This window comes from Condylura cristata, unplaced genomic scaffold (assembly GCF_000260355.1).
Source record: "Condylura cristata isolate star-nosed mole 26May11 unplaced genomic scaffold, ConCri1.0 scaffold00012, whole genome shotgun sequence".
Classification (NCBI taxonomy): Eukaryota; Metazoa; Chordata; class Mammalia; order Eulipotyphla; family Talpidae; genus Condylura; species Condylura cristata.
This window is the reverse complement of record NW_004567113.1, coordinates 52,610,481-52,637,658: the sequence shown is the minus strand read 5'-3', so window position 1 is coordinate 52,637,658 and position 27,178 is coordinate 52,610,481. Positions and strand designations below refer to the sequence as shown.

Below are 27,178 nucleotides of genomic sequence, written 5' to 3'. Positions count from 1 at the left end.
ACAGTTTATTTAGTCAGAGTAACAGTTAACAGCCCTTGTGGAATCGCTGGTTTATGCCTGAAAAGGAGACCTTGGCCTACATAGATTGCACATAGGGGTTTTGAAATAATGTCCTGTTCTTCCGTGACCTGCCTCATCTTGAGCAACAGCTGTCTTCTGTGTGGCAGGCTTTTACTTATGGCCAGGTATTTCCCACTCTTAAGCCAGAATACAGAGTATTAGAAGGCCAGATGCCGGTGTCCGAGTTTAGCTGGAAGCCACTTTTTGTCAGAAGTTGGGTCAGGCAGGAGCACGCAAGCGGTGCACAGCTGTCCTGTGGAATTGTCGATCGCTGGAGGCGAACTTTGGACACTCAGGAGGAAAGTAAGGGCCTCAAGAATGGAGTGGTGCGCCCATGGTCCCTTAGCTGTGCTTTTTTGGAGCTGTGTGGAGGGGGAAGAGAAGGCTATATTCGTGATTACACTAGCACTCAAATATGTTTTAAAAATAGTGCAGCTCAGCTGTTTGTTTTGTAATGGTCTTGTAAGAAGCAGGTTTGTCAAGAGTGTTAGGTTATTGACTGGTGGCTGAATGGGCCACAGTTCTTTGGTTAGATATCAGCACAAAACTACTGAAATGTAGTAAGTTTACTGAGCATCCTATGGCTGGCAGCTCAGACTTTTGAAAAACCTAGAATTTAGTCTCTTGGTGGGTTTTCCATTCTTTGATGACTTAACTTTTTTTGCTTTGGTTGTAGTTTAGACTATAACTTACTTTTGAAAATGAATGAACTTACTGTAGTCTTGTAATACTAAGATGTCTAATAGACTAATCAAAGCATCTAGTTGTTTATCTTGAGTGGATCCACCTATGGGTTGCATCAGATAATTGCTTAATAGTTCGTGGGTGATTAAGTGGAATGAAAACAAAAACCCTACACAAAAGCGGAAATAAATTAGTTCAGATGAATAAATAACACAAAAATAAAAGGACATGTCCTGTACTGTTCCTATCCCCCCTACATGTCTAATTTGTGCAACAGAATCCGCCAGATGTGATCGTTACCCATTTTGCAGTGGTATAGCTTATTTAGAAAACTTAGTCTAAGTACTTCAGTCGTAAGTGGGACGTTTAATTGGGAAAGGCCATATTCTTGGCTGTGTGCCTAGCAGAGTGTGGTTGCTTTAAGGACACCATTCAGGAATCTTCAAAATTAATTTCAATTTAGAGTTGAATATTTTTGTCACCTGCATGTTCTCTCTGAAGGAGAAAAACATCACTGCATGGTTCTATTTCAGTGATTGTCCTAAAATAGCTGCTTGATTTATTATGGTCAAAGTAGACAAGAGTATGAAAATTCACCTAGCAAGATCTCAAGCCTATCACTTTTTGTAACTGGTCACAGAATATTCCGTGGCTCCGATGTATTTTGTATTTTTAAAGGTCATACACGTTTTTAGCTCAGTTCTAAAACATGAACTTGAATTAGAAACTCTTTAAATGCCTCCAGTGTAAATCCCTGTGTTTCCCCAGCCTCTTCTGAAACAGTCTCCTTGGAGCAACCACCAGAGCAGTGGCTGGGGCACTGGAAGCATGTCGTGGGGAGCGGTGCATGGCAGAGATCATCGCAGGACTGGAAACATGGGCATGCCAGGAACTATGAACCAGATTTCGCCATTGAAGAAGCCGTTTTCTGGTAATGTCATAGCACCACCGAAATTTACTCGCTCCACTCCATCACTGACTCCCAAGTCTTGGATTGAAGACAATGTGTTCAGAACAGACAACAATAGTAATACACTCTTACCCTTACAGGTAAGAATGGTATGTAAGTGGCTTTACTTCTAATCCTCATCTTTCAGTCGAGTAGTTTGGGTGGTGGTAGTATGTGATAAAATCAGTATATTCAAAAAATGTTCTAGTTTTTAGGTATATGATTAAACTATCAAAGGATAAAATACCTATGTAGGAAAAATTGAGACTGTAAGAATCTTCTAAACACTAACAGCAAATAAGCTTCACCTGTAGAAAACCAGCTGTATTTTCTTAAATACAGCTTGAAGCTTTTCATTGACAACCCCTGAAAACGCCTTATTTGAGTACTCTCTCATTGACACCCCCCCCCCGTGAGTTTTTCCTGCAATACAACAGAAATTTTTAATACTCATAATTATGCATAGATTTGGTTCCGGTTGCTGTATACTACAGCATACTTGGTAGAGCTTGGTAAGGGCCGTGAGTATTTGGGCCTTTCACATTAAGTTAAAATTTGCCTTCACTGGCTCAGTGACCTTTTGTCTAAAAGTGGACTGAATGGTTATGATCGCTGGACATTTTTTCAGGCCGTTTAATAATTTGTTGAGATTTCCAGGCTTATAAAGTTTCTTAAGACTATTTAGAATTGGATTTTTTTCTAAGACCTTTAGAAGGTGGAATAAAAATACAAGGCAGAAAGACCTTTGATTGTTTTCTGTTTTCGTCCTTTTTGGGAGGGTGGGTATGGGGAGGAGAACTGCTCATTTCTGATGAAAACTTCTATGCTATTGAAGGTGAGATCTAGTTTGCAGTTCCCAGCTTGGGGCTCAGATTCACTCCAAGATAGTTGGTGCACTGCAGCCGGAGCCTCCAGAATAGACCAGGTAGGCGGCACCGTGGCTGTTCTTCAGGATTTTGGCCAGGAGTTTAGTATTTATACTATGAACAGGGTTTACTTAAGATTCGCTCTTGCTGATGCCCACTGAAGCATACGTCAGAGCGCATTAGAGCAATTTATTTTCTAAGTGTCACTTGAACTATTGAAATATGAAATGCTTCCTTTCCAAATTCAGAAGTAGTTTGTAATCACTACCTTTCCAAAACATTATGAATTTGCATATGGAAAAGAATTGCATACCCGAATTGCGTACTCGCACCTAACTTTAAGCATCCGTCAAACTGAGGTGGTTTCATCTGCCTTCAGAATTACTTGCAGCTAGGTTCAAAGTCTTGTCTTAATGCCCCACTTCATATTTCGCTAATGTTTTGCAGAATCTTTAGTAAATTTTTATCATGATACTTGTATTTGTTTTGAGCGACAGTTCTTAAAACTTACATCATTTCCGTTTTCTCACTTTCATCTAAAACATATGGTAATAGTATTTCTTTATTCTTGATTTTTTGTGACCGCTTCCAGATACTAGCTTCTTCTAAGGAACCAGTTTCCTATGGAAGCTGGGAGTTTCTTAATCAGTTGCTTTCAAGCATTTAAAAAAACCTTCTCTCTCTCTGCAGACTAATGTTGAATGCAGACTGAGTGCCAGAGACTGAGACTTGTTAGTGGTCAAATAGCAAACTTAGTCCTCACACGTGAGGCTCCCTTAGCACAGATCCGAGCTGGAGTGCATGAGCCATGCTGTGGGCGTGGCAGAGGCTGCGCTCGGGCTTGTCACCCTGCGCTGTGGCCTTTCCCTAGTGGTGATGAGTAAGGACTGGATAGATAAATTATACACGTGTACATCTCATTCCAGTCTGGAGTTAGCAGTAATCCACTAGCAGTGGGTTTTACACAAGCCCTCCCTGTATGTCAGAGACCTTCCAGGACCTCCACTTAGAAACGAGTAGCTTACTCATGCAGTGTATAATTATCACCTGGTTAATATGAACTGATTACACATATCTACCTGTTCTTTTCTCCACTCTGGCTCCTTTATGCTAGTGCTTTTTTTAAGATTTACTTATTCATACAGGACTGGGGTGCAGGCCAGAGGTGCAGGGGCGGTGAGAGGATTCAGCAAAGCCCGAGCAGGGAGCAAGACAGGCAGATTGATGAAGTACACTGCCAAGGGGAGCAGCGGGCGGGTCAGGAGAGGTCTGCCGAGCCATGTGGGTCACCTCCCCCCGGGCGGGGATCCAATTCCTGCTGCAGTGGGCTCAGCCTCTCAGCGCTGTGCTTTAACCCGCTGCACCGCCAGGGTGGGCCTGTGCTAGCACTTTTATGTTATTCAAGTTGAAAACCTAAATTCCTCGGAGATCATGTGTTAAAAGTGAAAACTTAAAATAATTGTTTTGAAGATGGCAAGGGGACGTGTTTTTAGGGAGGAAAAGACATGCAAAGAGCATGTGAGGGAGAAGCAAGGGGATGCTGCGGGCAAGGGAGGTACCGTGGTGCACACGCAGGGCAGACTGGCCGCTTTCAAGACCTGTGGCGGGAGCACGTGCAGAGCAAGCTGGTGGAATCCAGGGAGCGTGCAGTGGGGAGGAGGACGGGGCGTGTTCAGGCTGGTCTGCAGCATGCTGGCCACTGCACTGAAGGCCGCCTGCCTCACGTAGGGCCCAGGGCACCAGGGCTTCAGGGCTTGTATCCCTGCCATGAGCTAGGGGGTCCGGAAGAAGAATTTTTGTGCTTACAGTTTTTGTTTGTTTGTTTGGTAAACTGCCGAAGCATTGGCATTCTTTAAGGACTTTTGAACCAGAGATGGGATGGGATGAAGGCAAAGAAAGTGGCTAAAGGAAACTAAGGTGAACTAGAAGGTGTGAAACCTGATGTTCCTCTTCCTCATTGACTCTGTGACTTTGGGTGACCCGGGTATGGGCTTTCCTCCCTGGTCCTGGTCTCCTGTGAAAGGAGGGCGTTGGCTTGGCCTTGCAAGGCCTCCTAGTTGGTCTGTCCTTTCCCCAGAGTGCACAGGTTTGTGGGGCCGGGGCCCACAGTGTATGCCCTTCCAGCTGACATAAGAGCAATGCTGAGGTTTCCTTTGCGTACCCTAAGGGTACTTACTGTACAAAACTGGTTCCGTGTTTTTAGCTTTCCATAAAAGGTTGAGGTATTTGCAGTTGAGGTTCTTCAAAGTACAGCAACGGTTTCAAATTGCTGTTGATATCTTAAGCTTTTGGGTAGGTCCTTACTATTTGGACTAGTTAAAATTAATAGAAAACACTCAAGCACATACATTCATTTATGATTCTTTTATCATGCATAGTATTTTATTATTGAACTTTATTTAGCACAATATTTCAAAACATCTATTTCCTTTAGTTTCAAATTGATTTCACATTTAGATATGAACAAGTAAGTTCTAGAATTGAAATCTTAAGTCTTGTATATGGATACCAAGAGCTGAACTTGTAATGCAGTAAAAGGAAAGAAACAGTTTTGTAGGTTTTTATTTCAGTTGTATGTAAAAATTTTTAAGTTGGCATTTCCTTATTTGAAATAGCTTTTTCCTGGGAAAACTTCAAATTTAAAACTTTTAAAAACAAGTATAAATTGTTACATATATTTCTGACTTTCACAGTAAGTCCTAATGTCAGAATTAATTCCTAGTCCTTAAGACTAAGAAATACTTGCTTTAAAACACTATTAACTAACTCCCTTCTAAGAAATCACACTCAAGAGTATGAATTCTAAATTACCTTGAAATCGAATCTTCAACTAGACATTAATGTTACAGTCTCTTATTAATTTGTGAATACTTTACATCACTGTGCGAGAGTGCAGCGAGGTTATTACCAGTCCAGTGGGCACAGTGCTGTGAGCACAGCAGGTTCACGCCGGGCCGGGTGCCACCCGCCTGGGGGCTGAGACGTCGTCACTGTACTACACTTTTTTCCTCAAGGAAGTTCTGCCTGTAGCTCTTGGGTTTATGTGACATAAACTACTGTGAATTAGTTGGAGACTCTGAAGATCAGGAAATACCTAAACTACTACACTCAAATGATGCGAAAGGGTCAGACTCGGAAAGGGATTGTAATTTGATCATCTTTACTCGCCTCATCCAAAAATCTACAGTAAGGGACCAAGGCCGAGTTTTCATTTAACAGAGCATTGACTCTGACACCACACAGCTCCAGGGACGCCTGTCATCAGCACACCCTCAGACCTGAGGAGGAGGGCGTGGGGCTCCTCTCTCTGTCCTGCCCGGTGTTCAGTCCTCTGATTGTAGGCAAGACGTTCTCACACCGAATATTTTCTACTTGCCTTTCCATTTTTCTTTACTCCTTCCTTGTGGGCACAAGGCCACTTGGGGCCTTTTACAAACAATCTATTTTTTCATGGTCACCGTCATCACACTCTGCTGAGGCTCAGAATAATACAGGAATTGCAGAAATATGTATCACATAAAGGACTTTTCCTAATGACCACTGGGGCTGTGTTGAGGGCACCACTGCTCTCTGCAGCCGTGAAATCCGGGGGGCGGAGGGGCCGCCGAGTGCGGGGCATGCCGCTGTTGGCTCAGGTGTGGCCGCAGCTGTATGGGCAGGAGCCTGGGGTCAGTAGCTGAACTTGAGGACAGCATTCGTACAACCTTGTTTTGTTTTGTTTTGTTTTGTTTTTAAGCAAAAATTAGAGAACTGTATATAAACAAATGACAAAGGTCATCTTTCTATTTAGGCAGAAGCTGGTTCATACATCTTTTAATATGAGGATAGGGTGGCGCTAAAACTCAGCTCTTTCTTTCAGAGACTATATCCTTGTCAAGAAGAAAAGTGTTTCCTTTGGTTACTTCTTTTGATATAGAACATTTCATATGTTCTGGTGACTTTTTATGTGATGTGACTTTAAGTATGTCTCTTCAGAGATAGAACATCCCCTAAAAAGTCCTTTTAATTAAGTTTGAGGTATTTTTGCTGTGCTAATTTAATATTGTTTTTATTCAGTGTTTATGAATTTTTCTCACATCATTCTCTTCCTAATATCGCTTTGTTCTTTATATAGATAGATATTTTAAATCTTTCTAGGATCTTACTGTCACTTCTGCATGTCTCTGTAGCAGATGTCTAGATGTAAGAGAATCGTTTCTCTCCTGAGTGTTCAGATATTGGCCTGTTCATTGTTGTTAGACTTTGCAGTTAGCCCACTCTTTGCCAGGTAGTTTTCATATTCACAGTGCATTGGGGGTAAGCTTTTTCTTACAGAAATTAATTTTTGTGAAGATGCCTAGCTGTTCTGAAAGTCATTAGCTGGTACCAGTGTAAGCTACGTGGCTATGGTTTTCCATAGTTGATGATGCTGACCAGTAATGCTGGGTTTATGGTCACTTACCATAGTTCCAGAATTCTCACTGGAGTTTTAAAACCCATAGCAGTTGCATGGATACAGTTTTTTTTCACAGTTCCCTTTTTAGGCAGACTCTGAGTGTTTCATTACCGGATTTTTGTTTTTGTTTTCAGAACTCTTATTTTAATTCCCATGCTTTATTTCATGGAATTTTCTGCTTATGGAGTTTTGCTTATGGACCGGTAGATTTCAGTAAGTATAGAAAGCAATTTTGAGATGGCATGAGCTCCTGGTGTTCGTGCTTTAAAAGTCATGTGGGAGCAGCTGATGCTTTACAAATGGAACTAAGCTCCGTGTTTAAGTGGCTTTGCTGTCTTTTTTTTGTGAAAGTCAGTTTGCTTGACGAGGAAAGACTTGATAGGAAAAAAAGCAGGCCCTTTAGAGTGGGCAACTCACTGATACTATGCACAAATACATGCAGCACTGCTGGGAAAGGCAGACCCTGGAGTCTGCGGCTCTGGGCTAGCTGCAGAGTTGAGCTAAGAGTGCTCGCTGATATTTATTGCAATTCTTGCTTATATTTTTTCCCTTCTTCCCAAAAATGCTGTCTGTGCCCCATTGACAGTGTTTGTGGAATGCCTCCATTAACTTCACTGTACTCTAAAGGAACGTGGCACTCATCGGTGTGGAGATAGTGGGCAAGAGTGAGAAGTTACGTAGGAAACACCCGCGAGTGGGGATGATTGTCATCACAACGTAGGCTCATAGGTGGCTGGAAATGGGCAAAATCTGATTCAGGTCAGAAATGTCATTCTGGGAGATGACCCTGAACCAGAGAGCCGTACACATTTTCCCTGTGGTGGGGGAGTGAGCTAGTAAGTGTGTCTGATACACCCTTGGGACCTGCGTGATAAAGCCCCTCTGCTGAGATTGGTAGTCTCCTTGCAAGAATAAATTTTATCCTGGTTGTTCAGTTTTTATCATTCTATTTAAATATGCCTTGAACCTTGGAATACAGTGGCACTTACTCTTTCATTGCATGATCGGAAATCCAGTAGAGAGCGAGACCACAGCAGTGCCTGCTGCCTCCGTGTGGCATCAGCCTGATCATCCTTCCCAGTGGCCGCAGAGCTGAAGCTCAACATTTTTGTAAAGTTTTTATGGTAGAGATGCAAAGCAGTAGTCATTCAGCAAACATTTGAGAACTAGTGATACTCTATAATTAGAAAAACTTGAAAGTTTAGTGAAAGAGGCAGGAAAGTCATTAATTAGAGATAAATTAGTTATGAGCCAAGAATAGTGAAATTTATAGACTACTAAATTTATAGATTATAAAAATTTATAGATTACTAAAAACACTGTCACTCTTGCTCAAGGGACTTGCTGGTCTCTAGCTTTCTTCATTTCTTATAAAGTACCTGGAGTCTTGCATTTTAATTCTGTCTATGAAGCGGTTTTGGTTAGGATTTCAAAGTGGGTTATTTGTAAAATAGACCTTTAGTTGTCTGGCATCACTGTTTTTGTGGACGGAGCCAGTCTAAGGAAGCTTAGTCCCTGGAGATGCAACCGCTCAGCGGCCCTCCAGTGAGGTCTCTGGGCCTGCAGCCTCAGCGTCGGACTTGGGGGAAGGGCTGAATCTCGGACCCTGTGCTGGCCTGCAGGTCTGGTGTTTACCAGCCCTCGGCAGGCCTCCGAGGCTCACATTTGAGAACCTTTTTAGCTCTGGTTATCTGAGCCCCTCTGTCAGTCAGGGTCACCGTGAAGAGAGCCGCCCTTTCTCAATGGTGTGTCATGTGTTCCTCACCTGCGAGTCAGAGTAAGCCAGGCGTGCCGAGCCAGCGGCTGAGCGAGAGCCCGGCCAGGCATTCTTTTCATCCTCCAGTGTTACTTTCCACACTTTTAAATTCCTTGTCAGCAACTTGCTTAGTCTGCAGTACTGTTTCTGGCTCCCTCGCCTTAAACTCAAAAAAGCACAATTTAAACATCAAAGTAGAAGAAATCAATGTGTTTTCAGGAAAGCGGCTTATGTTTTACACTAGTTCTGGATCTTACCTGGTTATGGGCCCCTGTGGAAAACTGATAAACCAGTGAGTGAGTGTGCGTGCGCACACACGTGCCGCGTGTCAGTGGGCCTCAGGCTTTTGGGTTTTGTTGAAGCTCGTGGACCCAGATTAAGAAGTACCTAATTGTGGTTTCCGTGGAGACTTCCCCCCTACTTTTCTGATTCTTTCTATTCTTTTTGTGTTAATCATTCTCTGAGAGTGAAAAATAGCTCGCCCGCCGCACCCACCTCTACCCACACTTGCACAAATGCATGCGCTCCGCTCGGCTCTTGCTTGCGCGCTCTGTCAGGGTGGGGTCAGTGCTGACGTATCTTTGGAAAAGACTCCTGGAGGAGTTGGGTGCCGAGGACCAGCGCTCACTGTGGTCGTTCCCTGTTTGCAAGTACCTTGACTGTGTGTTAAGCTGAAAGCAGTTTCACTTCATAAGTGTTCAAAACTCAGATTCTCCCTAGTAGGCAAGTAAACACACACACATTGTTCTGAGAAGGACAGGGTGGGGACTTCCCCAGACCAGGGGCTCCCCTCCTCACCCACCTGCCTTTTTAGTAGGAGGCTGGAGGGGAGGGAGGGTGTACGTTAAAATTGGAGATGAATGTGAGGAATTTGAAGAGCTACAGGGTGTTCATATTTGTTCTGATGCTAGTGTTTCATGTTTTTAATCTTTGTGCATTCATTGTGGAAATTTTGGATAAGTCAAATAACATGCATGGTTTGATAGATGTTTAAAGTATGGTGCAATAACAGAACCAAGTCTCTCCCCTCAAATACTTATTTTTCAACTGCCAGTTTCTGTCTTCCTAAATATGTACAAAAAGTTTAGAAGTTAAATAACAACTGAAAATGCTTTCTGTGTATGTAACATTTCTAGAATCTGTATAAGAATGATAAAAAATATTTTTTTTTTTTTGCTTCTTGCTTTAATACTGCCAATGAAATAAGGTTATTTTTAATTTTTTGGAGCTAACTGTATTAAATATGTTGTCCTCCAGTGCATAAGACCCTTAGTTATTGCTATTATTTTTGGGTACAAGCTGATTAATAACAGTAAGATGTCCTGTTTAAAGAATTTTGGATGTACATTTTTTTTGAGATATTGCATAGATTATAGAGTTTTTCTTTCCTTCTCTTTCAGGATCGAAGTCGAATGTATGACAGTTTGAATATGCACTCTCTGGAAAATTCCCTCATTGATATTATGAGAGCAGAGCATGATCCTCTAAAGGGTAGGTGATTTTAGAAAAAAAAAAAAAATTACTGTCCACCAATGTGCTTATTACCACTTATATGAAAATGAAGATTAAAAAGCACCTGTGTTACCTTATTAATAAGTAGTTTTGGTTTTGTGAAATGCCATACTGTTTCCTTTGCGGCTTATTGTTTAGATTTATACAGAAGTTTAGATCTGTCTCTTGTAATTTGGAAAAAAAAGCCACTGTTTAGAGAGACTTCACAGGTAACCAAAGGGTAAAAAATGGATCTATAATTGTATGTGTTAGTCACTTTTCTAGAGCTCTGTCAAATGTGGAAATATTTTTAAAAGCTCCTTGGGGCCCAAATCGGGGTAATAACAACCTCAACTTTTTGAGGTTAACTTCTTTATATGCCTCCTATTGTCATGTCTTAATAGTTTGGGAGAGAATATTTTACAGTAGCTTCTCTGAGGTAGAGAAGAGCCTGTTGTAAAAATCGGGACAAATGAAAACCAATAGGCAGCCACAGAGGTCTTCGGATATTAGAGTAACTGTTAGACTTGTCTGCAGAAGGCCCGCTAGCATGCGTATGCGTAGCCTGCTAGTAAAGGTCTTGCATTTCTTTATGCAGTAGAGCTCACTTAGATTAGCAGTGGAAACCCGGAAAACTGTGGCCTTAAGTGCTGAGAGATCGCTGTTACCGCAGCCCCACCACCATGAGTTACCTGGCCCCGGCACTGAGGACCACAGCATGCTTTCTGCCTTTGGGGTTGAAGAGGGGTGCTGGCGTGGGAGCTTTCACTGAACTGAATCCATGGTTGCTCTGTAGACACTGCATGTTTCATTTTAGAAAGCCAAATTAGAACTCCCTGGCAAGATTTAGCATGAAAGCCTTCTAGAACCTCAGTGCTGGCAGCAGGGTGGTGGCTCAGGGCTAAGTTGGCAGTACTGACCAGAGAGTTAAACATTTTGTTCTGTGTCTGAATTTTGCTTGTAAAGGAGTGTCTTGTCTTTCTAACTTATTTTCAAGGAGCTCAAGAAGTCCATAGTGATCATTGATGTAGTGAGACTGGTAATTCTCACAAATTCATAGAGACATGCTTTTCAGTGGGGCTGTGGGGGTGAAGGTCTCCAAAAGCAACCTAGGTTTTGAGTGTCCATACCCTGGAGTATTGTTCTCTGTCACCGTGTGCTGGTCCTTCCTGTGGCGTTGGTCTTGGGCCCACTGTTGGAGACTTGAAGCCAGCACTTCATGGTCATGAACATTCCCTCAGTTTACTGTCTTGGTATCTCTAAAAAGAAAGCTCTTACCAATAATAGCAGATAAACTTGTCATTAACTATTACCAGGGTAACAGAGTTTTCCGTTGATCTTTTTCCCAGCCTTCTCTCTGTAGGTCTTTTGAAGATGTTAAGAGAAAACTTTCTCTGTTGCATTCTTAAATGGCTCTGTTTTTCTTTTTTCTTGTTTCTTGGCTATGTTATAGTAAAAGTGGAGGGAAACCAAGAGAGGAATCTTTGGAAAAGAAAGTGGAAGCAGCGTAAGGCTAAGAGGAAGTTGACCATTGTTGGGGGTGGGGGGGGGAATCTCAAGTGAATTAAAAATTCTTTTGTTAGAAAGATTACCCATGGCCATGGAAAGTGGGGAGTCGTCATGGTGACAGTGCTCTGCTTGGAGTTGAAGTATTTTATGTTCCACATTCACTGTGGGAGTAAAAAGAAAGCTCGTCTGAGAAGTCTACATAGGATAAGGGAAGACTGCACTGCCTGGGTTCCTCACGAACCCGTGTGCATGGCCAGGACGCCCCGAGCTGCCACTTGGTTTTCTCTTCTGGTTACTAGAAGCAGTCCTCTGCCCGCCGGCCGGCGTCACGCGCCCTCAAGCGCCTCCTCTGGTCTCTCTACCACACTAGGCCTAGAGGTGACTGAGAGAGGAGACCTGTCCTGAGTTCCCCATTTCCCCCCGGATTTCTAGGCCAGTACTTCAACCTCTCCCATCTCTCCTCTCTCACTGTTTCATCCTCTCAGAAAAAATTATCCTCTGTTTAACAAAGATTTTTTTCTGAAACATAAAAAAATCAGATGAGGCCCTCCCTGGTGGCGCAGCCGGTTAAAGCACAGCACTGAGAATGTAAAGCCGCTTCCGCATGAGTTCGATTCCCGCCTGCCCCGGAGGTGACCACATGGCGTGACAGACCTCTCCTGACCCGCCCGCTGCTCCCCTCAGCAGTGTACTTCCTCCATCTGCCTGTTCTGCTCCCCACTCTGTCTCTGGTGAAGCCTCTCACCGCCCCTGAGCCTCTGGCCTGTACCCCAGTTCTGTATGCACAAATAATAAATCTTAAAAAAAAAAATCAGATGAATATTAATTCTCTTAAAATATTTCCCCCAAAAAAGCTTCATCTTCCTTATGCCATCCATTGAAAAAGAAGGGAATTGTAGGGCATTTTTTAAAAATGAATTTTCTGTTTCCCTTTATATTGATACTGAAAGTTTCTAGAAAATTTTGTGTGAACTTGAATGCTGAGAGGTTACCTATGACTGTGTAACAAAATTACCCTAAATGTAACAACTTCAGATAGTAATAAGCACATTACCTCACACCCTTTCCCTGGATTTGAATAAAGGCAGAGCAGTTTGTCTGGTGGGTTCTGACTGAGGATCAGGTACGATAGCCTCGAGACTGAGCCTGCTGTCAGTCGTGTGCTGGTTTAGCTGGGTCTGGTGGGCCCTGCTCCCAGACGGCTCCCTACCATGCTGGCAGGAGAAGTTGACCCACACCCACAGGATCTCTCCTCAGGGCTGTTGGGGTTTCTTCTAAGTGCAATTGGCTGGCCCCTGGGGAAGGACCATCCACTTGACGCTAGTGCCCTTGAAGCGCTGTCTCCCTGACCTAGCTCAGAAGTGTCCAAGCACAGTTGCAATGACACCCCAAGAGCTCTCAGACGTGGATGTGAGGATGCAAGGGTCCTTGGAGACCAGTGTGGAGACCAGCTTCCCTAGCAGAAAAGCAGAAGCTAAGTTTGCACTCAGTTCCCCTTTGCTAAAGGGAACGAGGTCTCTGGAATCCAGTCAGTCAGTGGCGAAGGACAGAAGAACCTCGCCTTGCCCATGAAGGCCAAGTCCTCCTAGAGCTGTTTCCGCTTTCCCACTCCCCAGTAGTGTCTGCAAGTCAATAGGGAGCCCCACAGTTCCACATTAAGGCTTTTCAGTCTAGCACAGCAGGTGGGGAGAGTCTGGTCTCCTTGGGGTCTGCCGATGAGAAGCAGGGCGAAAGGTGGAGCTGTGACTGCGTTGTGAGCCTCTCGTGTCCGGTCCTGGCCCAGCTGCGTGTTGTGTGAAGCAGGCTCCTTGTCCCTGTGGATGTAAGTGACCTGGCAGGTCCCTGGTAACAGTCACGTCACTCAGCATCATTTTGTTACAATATTGATAGTGAAAAGGGAATCTTTCCAGCGACACTGAAGACAGTGCTACCTGAGGACCTGGCTTTTTGTTGCTCGTGGTTTTGATGAGTTTCCAAGAAGTCCTGCCACCTGCATTAGGTGAGGACTCCTGCGTACAGATGACTCTGCGGAGCTAGGATTCGCTGTAGTGAGAAGGAAAGGTACTTGGGCGGAAATACAAGGGAGCCCCGAGTTTAGGCGTGGCATGAAACTGCTGAGCCTGAAGCCCAGGCAGCTCAGAAGGCCGGGGAGTAACACTGGCCAGGGGCTGGGGGGGCCACTGAGGAACTGAGGCAGCCTCATCCTGGCGGGGCGTGGGCGCCCTGTCCTGCGGCCCTCACCTGCCCAGGAGCTGCTGCCTGGCTCAGCACAGCCTTGCCGGCGGGGCGCTCCCCAGCGGCCCCCTTGGGCAGCAGAGGTTTCTCACTGTGGCCTCCCTGTTCCTCATGGCAGTCTTGATCCTTTGCAGCTTTTTTTTCCCTTTCAAAGGAGAACAAATACGGATTCTTGTAATGGTCAGAGTAAATCCTGCCTTGTCAGCTGTGGTTGTGTGCAGATTGGTATTTGTATACCTACCTTCAGTAATCTGATGATTTTGTGTGTGGGTCTGTTCATTCCCCTTTAAACAAAGGAACAAGACAGCATTGTTAAACTCTCCTCCTTCCCCACCCCCAGGATTTGCAGAAAGGCCTTACTGTGTAAGCATTTTTACAAAAATTGCTTACCCCTTCTTCAAAGTGTAAGGGCAAATAAAAAGAAAATAATTTCAGCTCATCGAGGCTGATTGGAAGCTGTGGGAAGAGTTCCCATCACAGGCCTGGGTGGCTCCGCAGTCAGTCCCGGCCTTCACCCAGGTTCCAGGGCCAGAGAAGGGACTGGGGAGAGGGGCCGGGTCCTGGGGGCGCACGCGCAGGCTGCCTTCGGCATGTGTGTGTCGGTGTAGTGGTCACTTTATGGCCTGGTTGTTAATGCTGCTGTTTTCTTAGATGCCTGAAGAATCGTCATTAAGGCAGATCATCTCTGAGGCCCTCAGGGCTCCCTAGGGCGCACCAGGTCGGCTGCACAAGCCAGTCTGCTCTGTCCCCGCTTTCCTCTGCCCTCTGGGTGTCTTCACCTGAGTTGATAGAAGTTTGCAGTACAAAGTCACAAAATAACTTGAATAATTTTCCAAAATAATTCTAAAAGTCTAATTTTCTAAAAGTCTTTAGTCAGGTGGAGATCTTATGTTTTGAGCTTAAGAACTTTTGAACTGAGCCCAGGCGGTGACGGACACCCCCCCCCCCCCCCAGAGGCTGCTGGCCGGCTCCAGCTGCTGCGAGGTTACCAGCATTTGAGAGGACGCTGCAGAGCGCAGCCCCTTGCCGCCACCCACGAAGTCAGAGGCCACAGCCGCGCCCGCTAGCTTGCAGAGCTCTCTGGAGGGGCTTCAGCTCTCAGAACTGGCCCTCCTCTCCACCCACTTCATTTCCTGGAGTTAGTATTTTCTCAAGTGCCAAAAAAAAAAGTAGATGAAAATCACTATTACACTGTCAAAAAATAAAAGTGGGGATCACTTTGTCAATAAGACCTTCCCTCTAGGTCTAGAAAGGGCAAGCAGATGGGCGCAGCCTGGCCCCGTGCTCACTGAGCTCTGCTTCCCGCGGAGCCCTGGTCTCGGATGGGAAGGAAGAGCTCCTGCCCTCGAGAGCGCGCCCTTCCCGGAGGCGGCCCGGAGCAGCGGGCACCGGTGCGGTCCACAGGACGCAGCTGCTCCCTGTCTCCGCAGGGCCCCGGTCCTGCCTGTCGGAGGCCGCAGTGGGCCCGGAGCCTTGAAAACGTGGGTGAGAAGTTTCTGTTCTAGAAAACTTGTTCGAGAGGTCGCATCACGGGTGGAGATTGCTCACTCACGTTTAGGTAGTGTCTTAATCGTCACAGGATTATCAAATTGAAGGGCGTGTTGAGTTTTTTCTAAGCAGTTGTGGGTTGCTCAGCAAGTTTGAGTTACTTACAGGCTGCAATTTCTTTTTTAAAAATTAAAACCTGTCAGAACAAAACGGCGCATTCTCTTAAAACCATATTCATTTAGAGCACGTAAGCATTTACAAGCCAGTTGTTCACCACAAAGCATCTCCCTTAAGACCTTACGTATGGGCTCTTTTATTTTTAAATTGAAAATGAAGTAGTGGAAGAATATTTTTTATATTGTGCTTGCTTTGATAAAAGGTCGTCAGGAGCCTAAGGTTTTTAGTATTTAAAATGTATCTCAGACTCTGCAGTTGATGTTTTTCTCTCTGGAATATGGGAACCTCTTTTGAAGTGTTCCTTTCCTTATTATAAAATGTAGTGTGTATTCATTTAAGGAAACTTGGAAAAGTTAACAGAAAAGTTTTAGAATTTTGAATAGCCCTACCAACTGAAATAACCACATTTGTTACTTTTGTATATAAGTTTTCTAACCTTTTTCTGTGAATAAATTTAAAGTATTTGCAATATTCACACATTTACCCTTCCTTCAACCTGACTGAAAAAAGGAGCTAGTCGGTGTACTTGGATGGACGGCCGCGTGCACATGGGCGCAGACGCGCTGGGCCTGAGCTCTGACAGCTCGGCCCTCGGCAGCCGCCTCCCTCACTGCTGGCTGTGGGGCGTTGTCCCTGATGCTCTGCTTTGGCGTGCCCGCCAGCCCCGCCCCCCAGTCTGACGCGGGCTGCTGCGCAGAGCTCGGGCGTATTGCCAGGCTCGGCTAAATGATACAGCTAGGTGTGCCTCCTGTTTGGTGCCGTGACGTCTTTCCTTGTACCTTTCTCTTGGAATCAGTCATTGTCTCACTGCTTTGTAAGTTTTATAAGTCCTTGGCACTAATTCGTCCACTAGATGGATGTTGTTCCATCTTGAAGGCTGCTTTCTTGAAACCCTCATAACTGTCATGTTGGGCCGCTGTGACCCTGGGAATTCCTTTCTCCTGGGAACCACACCCTGATCTCCACAGCCTCTTCTTTCACGGCTGAGACCTTGGCGTATGGTGCCCGTCTTACAACGCCATCCTTCAAACGGGACATGCTGCTCTCCCCGTGCGAGGCGATGGCGGGCGGGGAGCAGCAGGTGATTGTGCAGCATGTTGGAAGCATCGCTGTGCATTCCGAAGCCGGTTCGTTTGTGTGAATGATTGCGTGTTTTGTGTTTTTAATCTTTCTGGAACATTTTAGGATTGTGCTCATAGCCGTGGCACCGAAACTCCGTCTTCATGCGATGAGAGCCTTCCGGTTGTAGAAGGGATGTTGCCTGACCTCCGTCCACCCGTGCAGCCCGCCACTGGTCCACCTAACTCGTATTTCTTGCTCTCTACCTTCTTTGGTCCCTTTTAATTTAGAGATTTATTTCCCTCAGCTCTTGGGGAATTTTGGTATTTCTTTGATAGCATTTTCTCTGTTGATATTTGCATTTCCTCTTTCTGGAAGTGCATTAATCGAGTATTAAACTTCTCTGCTCATCAGCTGCTTTTCTACTTTTCATTGTGTTAGCTTTTGGAGAGATTGCCTCATCTCTTACTTTTGGACTCCTGTTGATTATTTAAAACAATTTCTCTGAAGAACATTTGAGACCTTCTTTTAAAAAATTATGGAAATTGCCTGTTACTCCTTGCTTTTGTTCTTTGGGAGTATTTACCTTTAACCTGTGTGTTACCGCGTCTGAAGGTGATTTTTCCAGGTCCTCGTGCTGTCTCGGTAGCTTCTTCTAACTTCTCTTTTCACTGTGTTTGGTTTTCTTCTTTAGTGTCAGGCTGAGGCTTTTGTCAAAGCCTTTGCTGTCCATTCACTTTTATAGATGAGACACAGAAATGGTGACTGCGAGCTCCTTCGCTAGTTGGGGCTGTGAACTAGTTGGCCAGCCAGGTGGGACTTGCGGCGCCGTGCGTGGGAGTCCTTCAAGAGCTACCACGTAGGTGTCAGCCTTCCAGGAGCACCCCCACCTCCCCTCAGTGGGCCAAAGCTGCTCATCACACGCACGAGCCTCCCTGGTGTCTGCTGCAGTGCGTGCCTTGTTGCTTAAGGTCTCCCCAGACACGCAGGTGCATGGGGCTCGGTGTCCCCAGCTGCCGCTGCTCTGCCTGCTGTCACCCTCGCTGTCCCTGCCCACAGCTTGCGGACTTTGTCAAGGGGCCTCCTGTGATCCTCTCCAATTCTTTGTCCCGATGTGGTTAGACTTTTTTTAATTCCTACTGTCATTTTAGAGTCTCCGAAAGCAGCAGATAATCCTCCATGTCCAGCTGCAGGTCTCTGTGCCCCTAATCTGGTGTCTCCTGGGGGAAGCCCCCAACCCTCCCAGTCAGTTAGTTGGGTGGTTAGACAACCATACTCCTTCGTAAGCAGCACGTCTCGCGTACCTCGGATTCAGCGGAATTTCTTTCCCGGCCTACTTGTCTTCCCCGCAATTCTGGGTCGTGGGAGCCACCTCTGCTGCTGGATCCCGAGAGGCCTGGTGCCGCACTGGCATGCTGGTCGCCCTCAGGTGACAGCAGGGTCCCAAACGGCCCCCGTACTATGTCCTCCCAAATCAGTATTTAGAACTTAAAATTACTCACATCTCATGTGAAATGAGTTTGTCTGACATTCCCCTGTTGTGGGATATTGACATACTTCAACTTTGAAATAAAAGGCATGAGCTTTTTCTGTGTTTACAGACCTCACACGTTGGTTTTCGAGGCTCTGTCTAGATCTAGGGGTCGCCTGCCGGCTTCTTAGGCTTACGCAGCTCGTGCTGCCACTGGCATTGTGTGCACACCTGTCAGTATTTTCTTGAAACCCTCCACAATTCAAAGTTCTGCATTCACTAGTTCAAACTGATTTCAGTATTACCTGCATGTATATTAGTACATCATCATCAAGTCACTACCAGAAAAGATGCTCTCTGGCAGGTGCTGGCGGCTCGGGTCAGTCTCACTGCTGTCTTAACTCCTGTGATGATGCTTCACTTGAACCCAGTTTTTTGATATTCTTTGTTCTTCGGCGTTTCTTAGTATATTTTCTAATATTGATGAAAGTTTTAACCATTTTAAACAATTAGGTGGAAAAGTTCATGGTGGGATCCTGATTTAAGAGTGAAATAATTGGAGTAATTTCCCTGGAAACTGAAAGTAGATTGATGGTTTTTACTAGATGTCAGTAAGGAATGATTCATTTGGTCTCCTGAGATCTGGTGCTTTGGATCTAAGGGTCTTTTCTGCATTTGTGTGCTCTTACTCTCAGGCTTTATGAGGCATGCATTGAGATTTGGGAGTGAGGTCAGGAATGATTATCCTGCCCCTGGGAGTTGAGCAGAGATTGGCGCTATCTCTGGTTGGTAACAACCGCATTCTCAGTGGACCAGACTTCCTGTGGCCTGTGCTTTAACTATTGGCTTTGGAAATAAGTGATATGTGGATCATGAAAAAAAATGAGGGGTCTGTCACAACAGTGGTGATGCTTTATTTAAAGTACCTAAGAAGTGTTAACTCTTATCATTTGAGTCCATAACGCGCTTTTTATTCATCTATAGTATGTAGCGTGCCCGTACTTGGTGCCTGCAACTAGGAGGTAGATGCGTGCCTCCCCTTCCTCCTGGGCGGTGGCCGCATGTAACAGTGCTTGCCCGCCTCAGTGGGAGTCACTGGTGAGGCGTAATAGCTACTGACTCTGCTGTTGACCACAGCGTCGGTGCCTGTCTTTCTGACTGGTCTAAGGTTAACTCTATCCTAGCGCCTTTACACTCTACTGTTACTATTTTCTGTTGGAATGAATTGTCAGAATGTGCAGCGTGGTTCTTCACAGTTTTCTTGTCACTAGTAAGAGTGGGTGGGCATCCTTACCTGTGAGTATTGGGGCTTTGGGAACCATTTTTTGGGGCATACTCATTTTCCTTAAAAGAAAATGGCGGGCCCTCCCTGGTGGTGCAGCAGTTAGAGCGCAGCACTATGAGGCTAGATGTAGCTGCTTCAGTGCAAGCTCAATCCCCAGCCAGGGAGCTGACCCACAGGGCACGGCAGACCTCTCTCAACTCGCCCGCTGCTCCCCTCAGCAGTGTACTTCCTCCATCTGCCTGTTCTGCTCCCTACTCTGTCTCTGGTGAATACTCTGACCCCCGCATCTCTGGTCCATACCCCAGTTCTGTGTGCATAAATAAATAAATCTAAAAAAAAAAAAAAAAAAGATGGTGGAGAAGGGAAAAATTGATCCGCACAACCAGAAAGCAGGACTTTTCTCCCACCCCTCCCATATCCAGACATAAGGGATTTAGAATGAACTGATAAAAACTGCTTCTGTAATTTGCCCATTGTTTAGAAGAATGCCTTGCCTCTGTACAACGCAGGATTGCTTTGGTACTGAGCTTTTGATTAAGGTCTTGGTTCACATAATAAAAAGAGAAGTAGCATTCATCCGCATGTGCTGCACTTTTTTTAGATGTCAGAGATATAAAAAGGATGGAGCCTACCCTTGCAGATCTTCTATTTTAGTGAAGAATAGAAACAAAAAGAATCAGTGCTATTAAAAAAAATAGTGTTGAGGGGATAAGAGGAAGAAAGAAGTTGCTGCTTCAGATACGTGGTCTGTGATGACACCTCTTTAAGGACGCAAATGAAGGAGAGGTGCAGGCGTTGGCAGACTCTGGGCAAATGACTTCACTTACAAAGAGGGAGTAGGCAGATCCTGAAGCAGGAGTACTTGCCTGCCTGCGTGAGGGTAGCAACGAAGCCAGGGCGGTGACCGTGGCAGGTGTTTGGGGCCAGATAAGAATTTCTGACTGTGGAAAGGCTCGCACAGCAAAGCAACGTGAGCTGATGTGGGTTTAAAAAGAGCATCTGTGTGGAGACCAGACTGACAGTGGGGAGAACACTGAGGTTTCTCTCTACAGGGTGAAGAAAGGGGCTAATTTGGGCTAGAGAAACAGTGAAGGGCCTGAGTAAAAGCAGGCACATTTGGGTGTCTGTGGTAAGAGAGCAGCCAGGATTTGGTGGATTTTCACACAGATCAGACAGTCTCAGGAGGAACGTCAGGCCAAGGATGTGGGATGAGCCCCCAGGCGGAGGGCAGTGTCATAAACTGGCTGACCTGCGGTAGAGCAGAGGGCTTGCAGCTGGAGACAGAAGTGCAGAGGTGCCTGGTAGAGAAAATGCGTAGGCTTGGGGATCAAGGATGTCAGCAGGAGGCTGTAGGAGGAGAATCCAGCTCAAGCATGGAACACTGGGACCTCAACGGTGAAAGGGTCTCAAGGAGGACTCCTCCCACGGGAGACACAGGGGTGGCCGGTGGCGCAGAGAACCAGGAGGGCCAGGTCTGCAGCGAAGGCCTGTCTTCGGCCACTGGAGGCTTTCAGCTGGGGCCACACAGAGGTTAAGGAATGTTGGCTGAGCGATTGTTGCGTTCTACCCTTCCTAATTCACATTTCTACTGATATCAGACGATTTAAATTCAAAGGAAAAGTGACCCCCATTTTGTAAGTTCTTTCCAATGGTAGTAAATAAGCATTTTGGAGAAAGAACTCCAAATATGCTTTATAAGGTTTTAGCAAGTGGTCATTCATCTATGCAAACAAAATGGCATGCAGTTGTCCTATCTCTGTGGTTTTTGGTGCTCAGATGTACATTTGAATGGCCAACATGAATTGCATTTTATACATGCATTGTATAAATTTGCTTTTAAATGCAAAATAGCCTAGTAAGATAATGGTTGGAGGTACTATAATCCCTGTAGTCATTCACTGACACATAAGAATAATTTGTTTTCCCAAAATTATTGAACTTGGCGGACTCACTGCTAAAGAAGGTGCCGAGGGCACACAGACCCTTCGCTTATAGGAAACGACTATGCTTTCCATGGCTCACAGCGACAAAGCAGCAATAGCCTGAGCATCTAAAATCCATTTGCCCAAATTTATCACTAGAGGACTTTACAGGTAAAGTTAGGTTCTTCTAGGAACCTAAGAAGAAAGAAAACTCTGGCAACACAAATGGTTTATTTCTCTTACATGCCTAGTAAAATGAATATAAAGAATATTGTCATTCAGTCATCACTTACTAAGATTACAAATTATCTGAGAAGAATGTTCCGACAAGAGGTTCTAAATGTCACTACCATAGCGATCATATCCCAGCACATAAATGTATCAAAATAGCATGTCATCCAGCCAAACCATACAAAATGTTTTATGTCACGTATTCATAATAAAGACACTGGATTCTCATGCATCCAGTCTGTCTTGTTCTGTTCCCCTTCATATCCAGCTTCTGCCTCATGGTCTCACGTGGCTAGTCAGGTTAGCCCTTGTATCTGCATCCTAGCAGCAGGGACAGGAAAGGAAGAGGGAGACCACTGGCCAGCTCTCACATAAGGTGGGCACACTGAATAACAAGGGAGGCAGGAAGTTGAAGATTTTATTCTGCCAACCCTGTGTCCATCTACATTTTGGAGGTCCTGTTAATGACAGGAACAGTGAAGCATCGTCTCTGTGCCAGGGCCTTTTAAGTAATAAGTAGGAGTTTTACAGGCTTTTTAGACAATAGGGCTGTTCAGGGGTAGGGGTGTATTTTTCTCTGTAAATTATCTTAAATATGACATAATCACTCTAGAATTTTTTTAATGCATCCTATTTACCTTGTCACTAAGCTTACATATCTTACTCTGTATTATCATCAACTCTGAAGACATTATAAGATGGCAGTTAAGAGTAGGAAGCCAAACTGCCTGTTTCCAAATCCTGCCATTACTCCCTCACCATGGTGTGACTGTGGGGAGTTGTCAGCCTTCTGCAGCTCTGGTCTCCATCTTCAAATGGAATCATAATGGTACCTGAATCGCAACGCTGTTATGAGGATTAAATAATTGCTGAGAATTCTGAGATGCTCCTGGTAGGTAGTAAGCCCTAAATTTTAGTTATTACTGTCGATTGGCAGGTTCTTGGTAAAAGTAGTTTTAATTCTTGGTAAAATGTGACTGTAAAAGTTAACTTGTAAATACGTGTTAATAGTTTCACTCTGGTAGAGCAGAAGTAATTGGATAATTAAATATGTGTATGTGTGTGTGTACATAATCATTTGCAAATAGGTATCAGTCTTTTAACTTTGCACTTCTGGTGTGTCTAAGTATATCCAGAGCCAAGAAGTCAAAAGACTGTTCTCAGTAACAACATCTTGTTACCTGTGTCTTGGGATAAACAGAGTGAGCAGTGAGCCTGCTGGAGGATAACTATTTGGCAAGCGAAATTTGAGTGTCTTTTGAAGAGGGACTGGGCTGAAGGCTTTGCTCAGTCGACTTTCTGAGAAACCTTCTTGAATCTATGGGCTCAGTTAAATATTAGTGGGCTTTTTTGTACAGCAGACTGTTTTCACACCTCTCAGATTTTACTGAAGTTGTGTGTTCCATGCTGTTTCCCCTTCCACATTCTGGGGAGAGACTGGCTCTCACTGACCACCCTCAGCATCGTCACCTGCCAGCCTACCAGACTTGGTACACAGCAGCAGAACAAGATGCCACTTTCAGAGGAGCTGTGATTTAAAATTTCAGTGTAGAAATAACAGTAATTTTTTCATGGCCTTAATTTGCCACCTGAATGTGGTCATCTGCAGTGAGATGCTCAGAATAGCCGCACTTTTTCAAAATAAACTGACATTTCAGACAAAGTAACAGCCATGCTACTGAAGTCCAGGTCAGAAATTTCTGTGCCCTGCCCCTTGGGGTCCTGGCCTGTTGTGTTCACTCTCCAGTCTGGCTCGCCTGAGGACTGACTCAGCTGGACGCATCTGCATGGTTAGTCTGACAGCTGTGCTAGCTCATTTCGTTAGCTGAGAAAACAAGAGGTGGTGCCTCTCCTGAAGGGCTGTTACACTCAGTTCCACTGTGCTGACTCCGAACCCCAAGCGCTGTGGTCAGAGCTCAGGTGACGTGCTCGGCGCATCTAGCTTTGTGTATATGGCTGCCATACAGTCTGATGCCAAAATTGGATTATACCTGCCACGGCTCTTGCACTGATAGCACCCACATTCTTTGACTTCATTATTAAGACAAAAGTCTGTAGGCCCTTGTCTCTGCCGCCTGGAATATTTGGTGTAACGGGGCCCAGCATGGCGCGGGCGCCCTGAGGTGGTCAGCGAGTCTGTGCTCTCGGCCCGCCCGCCGGGCGGATGCACCCGCAGCCTGCGCTGTGCGCATCCCTCACACGCTGCTGGCGTCTCCCCCAGGGAGGTGCTGAGAGGCACGAGACGTGGCCCACAGGCGTTTCCTCTGGAGTTTTTCAGTAGTGGGTTTCAGTATCCCTTTGTAATCGTCTGTCTTGAGATTGAGGCATTAAAGGGAAGTTCTGTATCTCAATGGACTAAAGATAATGATCTCCATTATTATTTTTTATATTTCTTATTTAGGAATGTACCTTTCAGATTCTATTTTTGAAAAAATAGTGCTAGCATAATAAATTTTCCACATGCTGTATGCAGTGTGAAAGACTAGGATTCCTGCATTGTTTTTATGTTTGAAAACACAAACACAGTGCACTCTGTAGGTATGCTCCCAAATCACATCATCCTCTCACCACCTAGGGATTTAAGATTCCTGGCTTTTGGGTTTTATTTCTACTTTCAAGAAGAATTTTAGTTTATATACTTTAGGTTAAACATCAGTTTTTCAGTTCTTATTTTTTTTTTGAAAGATTTATTTATTTCTACATACAGAACTGGGTGCAAGCCAAAGGTGCAGGGGCGGTGAGAGGCTTCACCAGAGACAGAGCAGGGAGCAGAACAGGCAGATAGATGAAGGACACTGCTGAGGGGAGCAGTGGGTGGGGTCAGGAGGGGTCTGACGCACCCTGTGGATCACCTCCGTGGCCAGGGATGGAACTTGCACTGAAGTGGCCGTGCTGGCTTGCAATGCTGCATCCTAACCCGTTGCACCACCAGGGAGGGCCCAACTTTTCACTTCTTAAAGAAATGTACTATGTTAGCCAATTGCCTCCTTAATCCATTCCCCCTCCCCATTTTAAAAGCGTTTCATATACCACCAAAATTTTAATTTCTCTTTCCTGTCTTTTTAAAGGTCGATTGAGCTATCCACATCCAGGAACTGACAATCTTTTGATGTTAAATGGTAAGTTTTATAAAAACATTTTCTCTTTCCAGTTGATCTATATAAAGATGATTGGATACATTTTCTCTAAACCTTCCCCAGACACACAGTGACTCATTTTATAAGTCAAAAATAAGTCCTAGCTCTTCTGTACAGGAAGCAGAATTAGGATTTTGGATGTATTCTGGGTACAAAGCAGTCACGGCGTGTACTTGCGATGGTGCGAGTTGGTGCAGTGACCGTGGACTTTGGGGCCAGACAGTCCTGAGTTTGAATATCAGTTTTACAGTTCATGGTGTGACCTTGGTCAGATAGCTTCAGTGAATGTTGGTTTCTTATCTGTGCAGTGGGAATGATAGTCTCAAGATTTATTATGACAATCAAATGAGGATAATGGTCGCAGGTGCATAGAACTTGCTACTTAGTGTTGAGTTGTGCTTACCTTCACTGAGAAAAGAACATACTGGCCACTCTGTAAAGATGGTGGTCACTCTGACAGTGTGTTTTGACTGTGCAGTTTACAGGGTGTGTTCCCCAGCGTTACAACACTTGGTTGAAGTTTTCTTCCTGTTGTACACTCATAGAGCCAGACAGCCAAGTGCTGAGCCCATCCAGGGCTGCTGGAGTAGGCAGGGTGGGTTCAGGCGCCCTCCCCAACATGAGAAGAGAGGAAAGTAGGAAGAGGGAATAAGTGAGTGTTCATAAATATGTTTAACATACTTGGTTCTGTCATTATGATAGTCTGCCTCTTCTATTTCAACTAAAATTGAGTTGGTAAAAGATGGCAATGATATAAAAAAAAAAGTGACTGGGGGAAAAGGCTAATGTTAACACAGACAATGAGACAATGGAAACCAACTAACATTCACACTGTCGTGACAGAAAAGTGGGCGTTAAGTCCAGATTACCTCAGATTTTTTTTTTTTTAAGTGACTGAAAAATTGAAGAAAAAAGTGAAGTAAGGTAATTGACCGGCTCGGTGAACGTTTGACTATTGAGTCAAGTTTCCCAGCACGAGCAGCAGGTTAGCTGGTAGTGCTGGTAGTGACCGTCCTTGCCGCTGGTTGGAGGCAGCGGGCACCTGCAGGTGGAGCCGGGCCGCGGCGCACGAGCTCCCGGTGCCCAGGCAGCTCGGTGCGGGCAGGCTTCCCAACACCGTAGCCAGAAAGCACTGGAAACTGCATTCCAGTGCTTCAGTCAATTTTTTCCTACTGTGAAGTTGAAATAACAAAGCCCTCTAAGTAGGTAGCATCTGAACTCTAAATCTATGACTAAAAATTACATTGACTTTATAACAATGACAAGATTGTCATACTCTGGTTTCTCTCCAGATCGTATAAAAATGACAAGATTGTCACTTTTTATAATTTTCATTTAAAAAATGATAGGTTTCAATAATAATAATGTTACTTCTGACTTCCATAAAGTCTGTTAAAGCAATTTTTATGGTAAACAAAGATCATATTTTTATTTTAAAATCTAAAACAACTCTTTAAAAATTTGATTTAGGGTATATTTCAGAACAGAATTTAACATAAGACAAAAACTTTGGCTCTGTTAAAAATTCATGTGAAAGAAATATTCTGTGACTTGTTAAATCCTTTACAAATGTTCTCAGGTTGCTGAATCCTTACTACATTTGCCTAGATGTCTGCTGTAGTCATAGTAGGATGCCTGTGTGCGTAACAGAGAACTTAGCTGCCACGTTGTCGTTATAACCTAGCTTTGGTTACACTAAATATTAAACTTCTTTCTTCAGTTTCCTAGAGTCCTATAAATAATCTAGATGCTAGGCTGAAAGTGTATCTATCATCACGTGGTAGACACAAGAATATTTTTCAGGCAAGAATTGCATCTTGGTGTTTTGTTTTGTTTTAAGATTTATTTATTTATGCATACAGAACTGGTGTACAGGCCAAAGGGGCAGGGGCGGTGAGAGGATTCACCAGAGACAGAGTGGGGAGCAGTACAGGCAGATTGATGAAGTACACCACTGAGGGGAGCGACGAGCAGGTCAGGAGAGGCCTGCCATGCCATATGGGTCACCTCCCTAGCCAGGGATTGAACTCGCACTGAAGTGGCCATGGCTAGCTTCATAGTGCTGTGCTTCAGTCCATTGCACCACCAGGGAGGGCCCCAAGAGTTGCATCTTGTTGACAGATCTGCTTCTTTACCATGAGAGAGGACTTCTCCATGGTCTGCCATTTTAGACACTCAACAGAAAGCCTCTGTGGAAGTTCAGAGCTTTTTCTGGCATAGACCTAAGAGAGAAGAAAGATGAACTTGGACATTAAAATGTTTTTAGGTTGGTGGAGATAATTTGAACCCAGAAGAAAATATTTATTTTTCTCAGAAGAGGCAAAAATTATCAGATAATGGGGCATACATGGGGCAAGGAGCTAGTTGGTATTAAGAATTTAAATTTTTTTTTGTTTTTATTTAATTTTTTTTACATCATTCTT

At 44.7% G+C, this 27,178-nt stretch overlaps 1 protein-coding gene across 4 annotated transcripts in view; it reads left to right on the top strand.

Annotated features, from left to right (window-relative positions):
- Positions 1–1,512: 1,512 nt before the first annotated feature.
- Positions 1,513–27,178, top strand: part of CPEB2 (cytoplasmic polyadenylation element binding protein 2) — a 57,109-nt gene continuing 31,443 nt past the window's right edge. For 2 of the 4 annotated variants that reach the window (XM_004681398.2, XM_004681397.2), the window contains exons 1-4: positions 1,513–1,794; positions 2,529–2,618; positions 10,151–10,241; positions 24,687–24,737. In XM_004681398.2, coding sequence (XP_004681455.1) covers positions 1,573–1,794; positions 2,529–2,618; positions 10,151–10,241; positions 24,687–24,737 — 454 coding nt within the window. In that variant the 5' untranslated portion in view covers positions 1,513–1,572. The remainder of the gene's footprint in view (positions 1,795–2,528; positions 2,619–10,150; positions 10,242–24,686; positions 24,738–27,178) is intronic. The other 2 variants (XM_004681402.2, XM_004681400.2) reach the window with 1 other exon arrangement.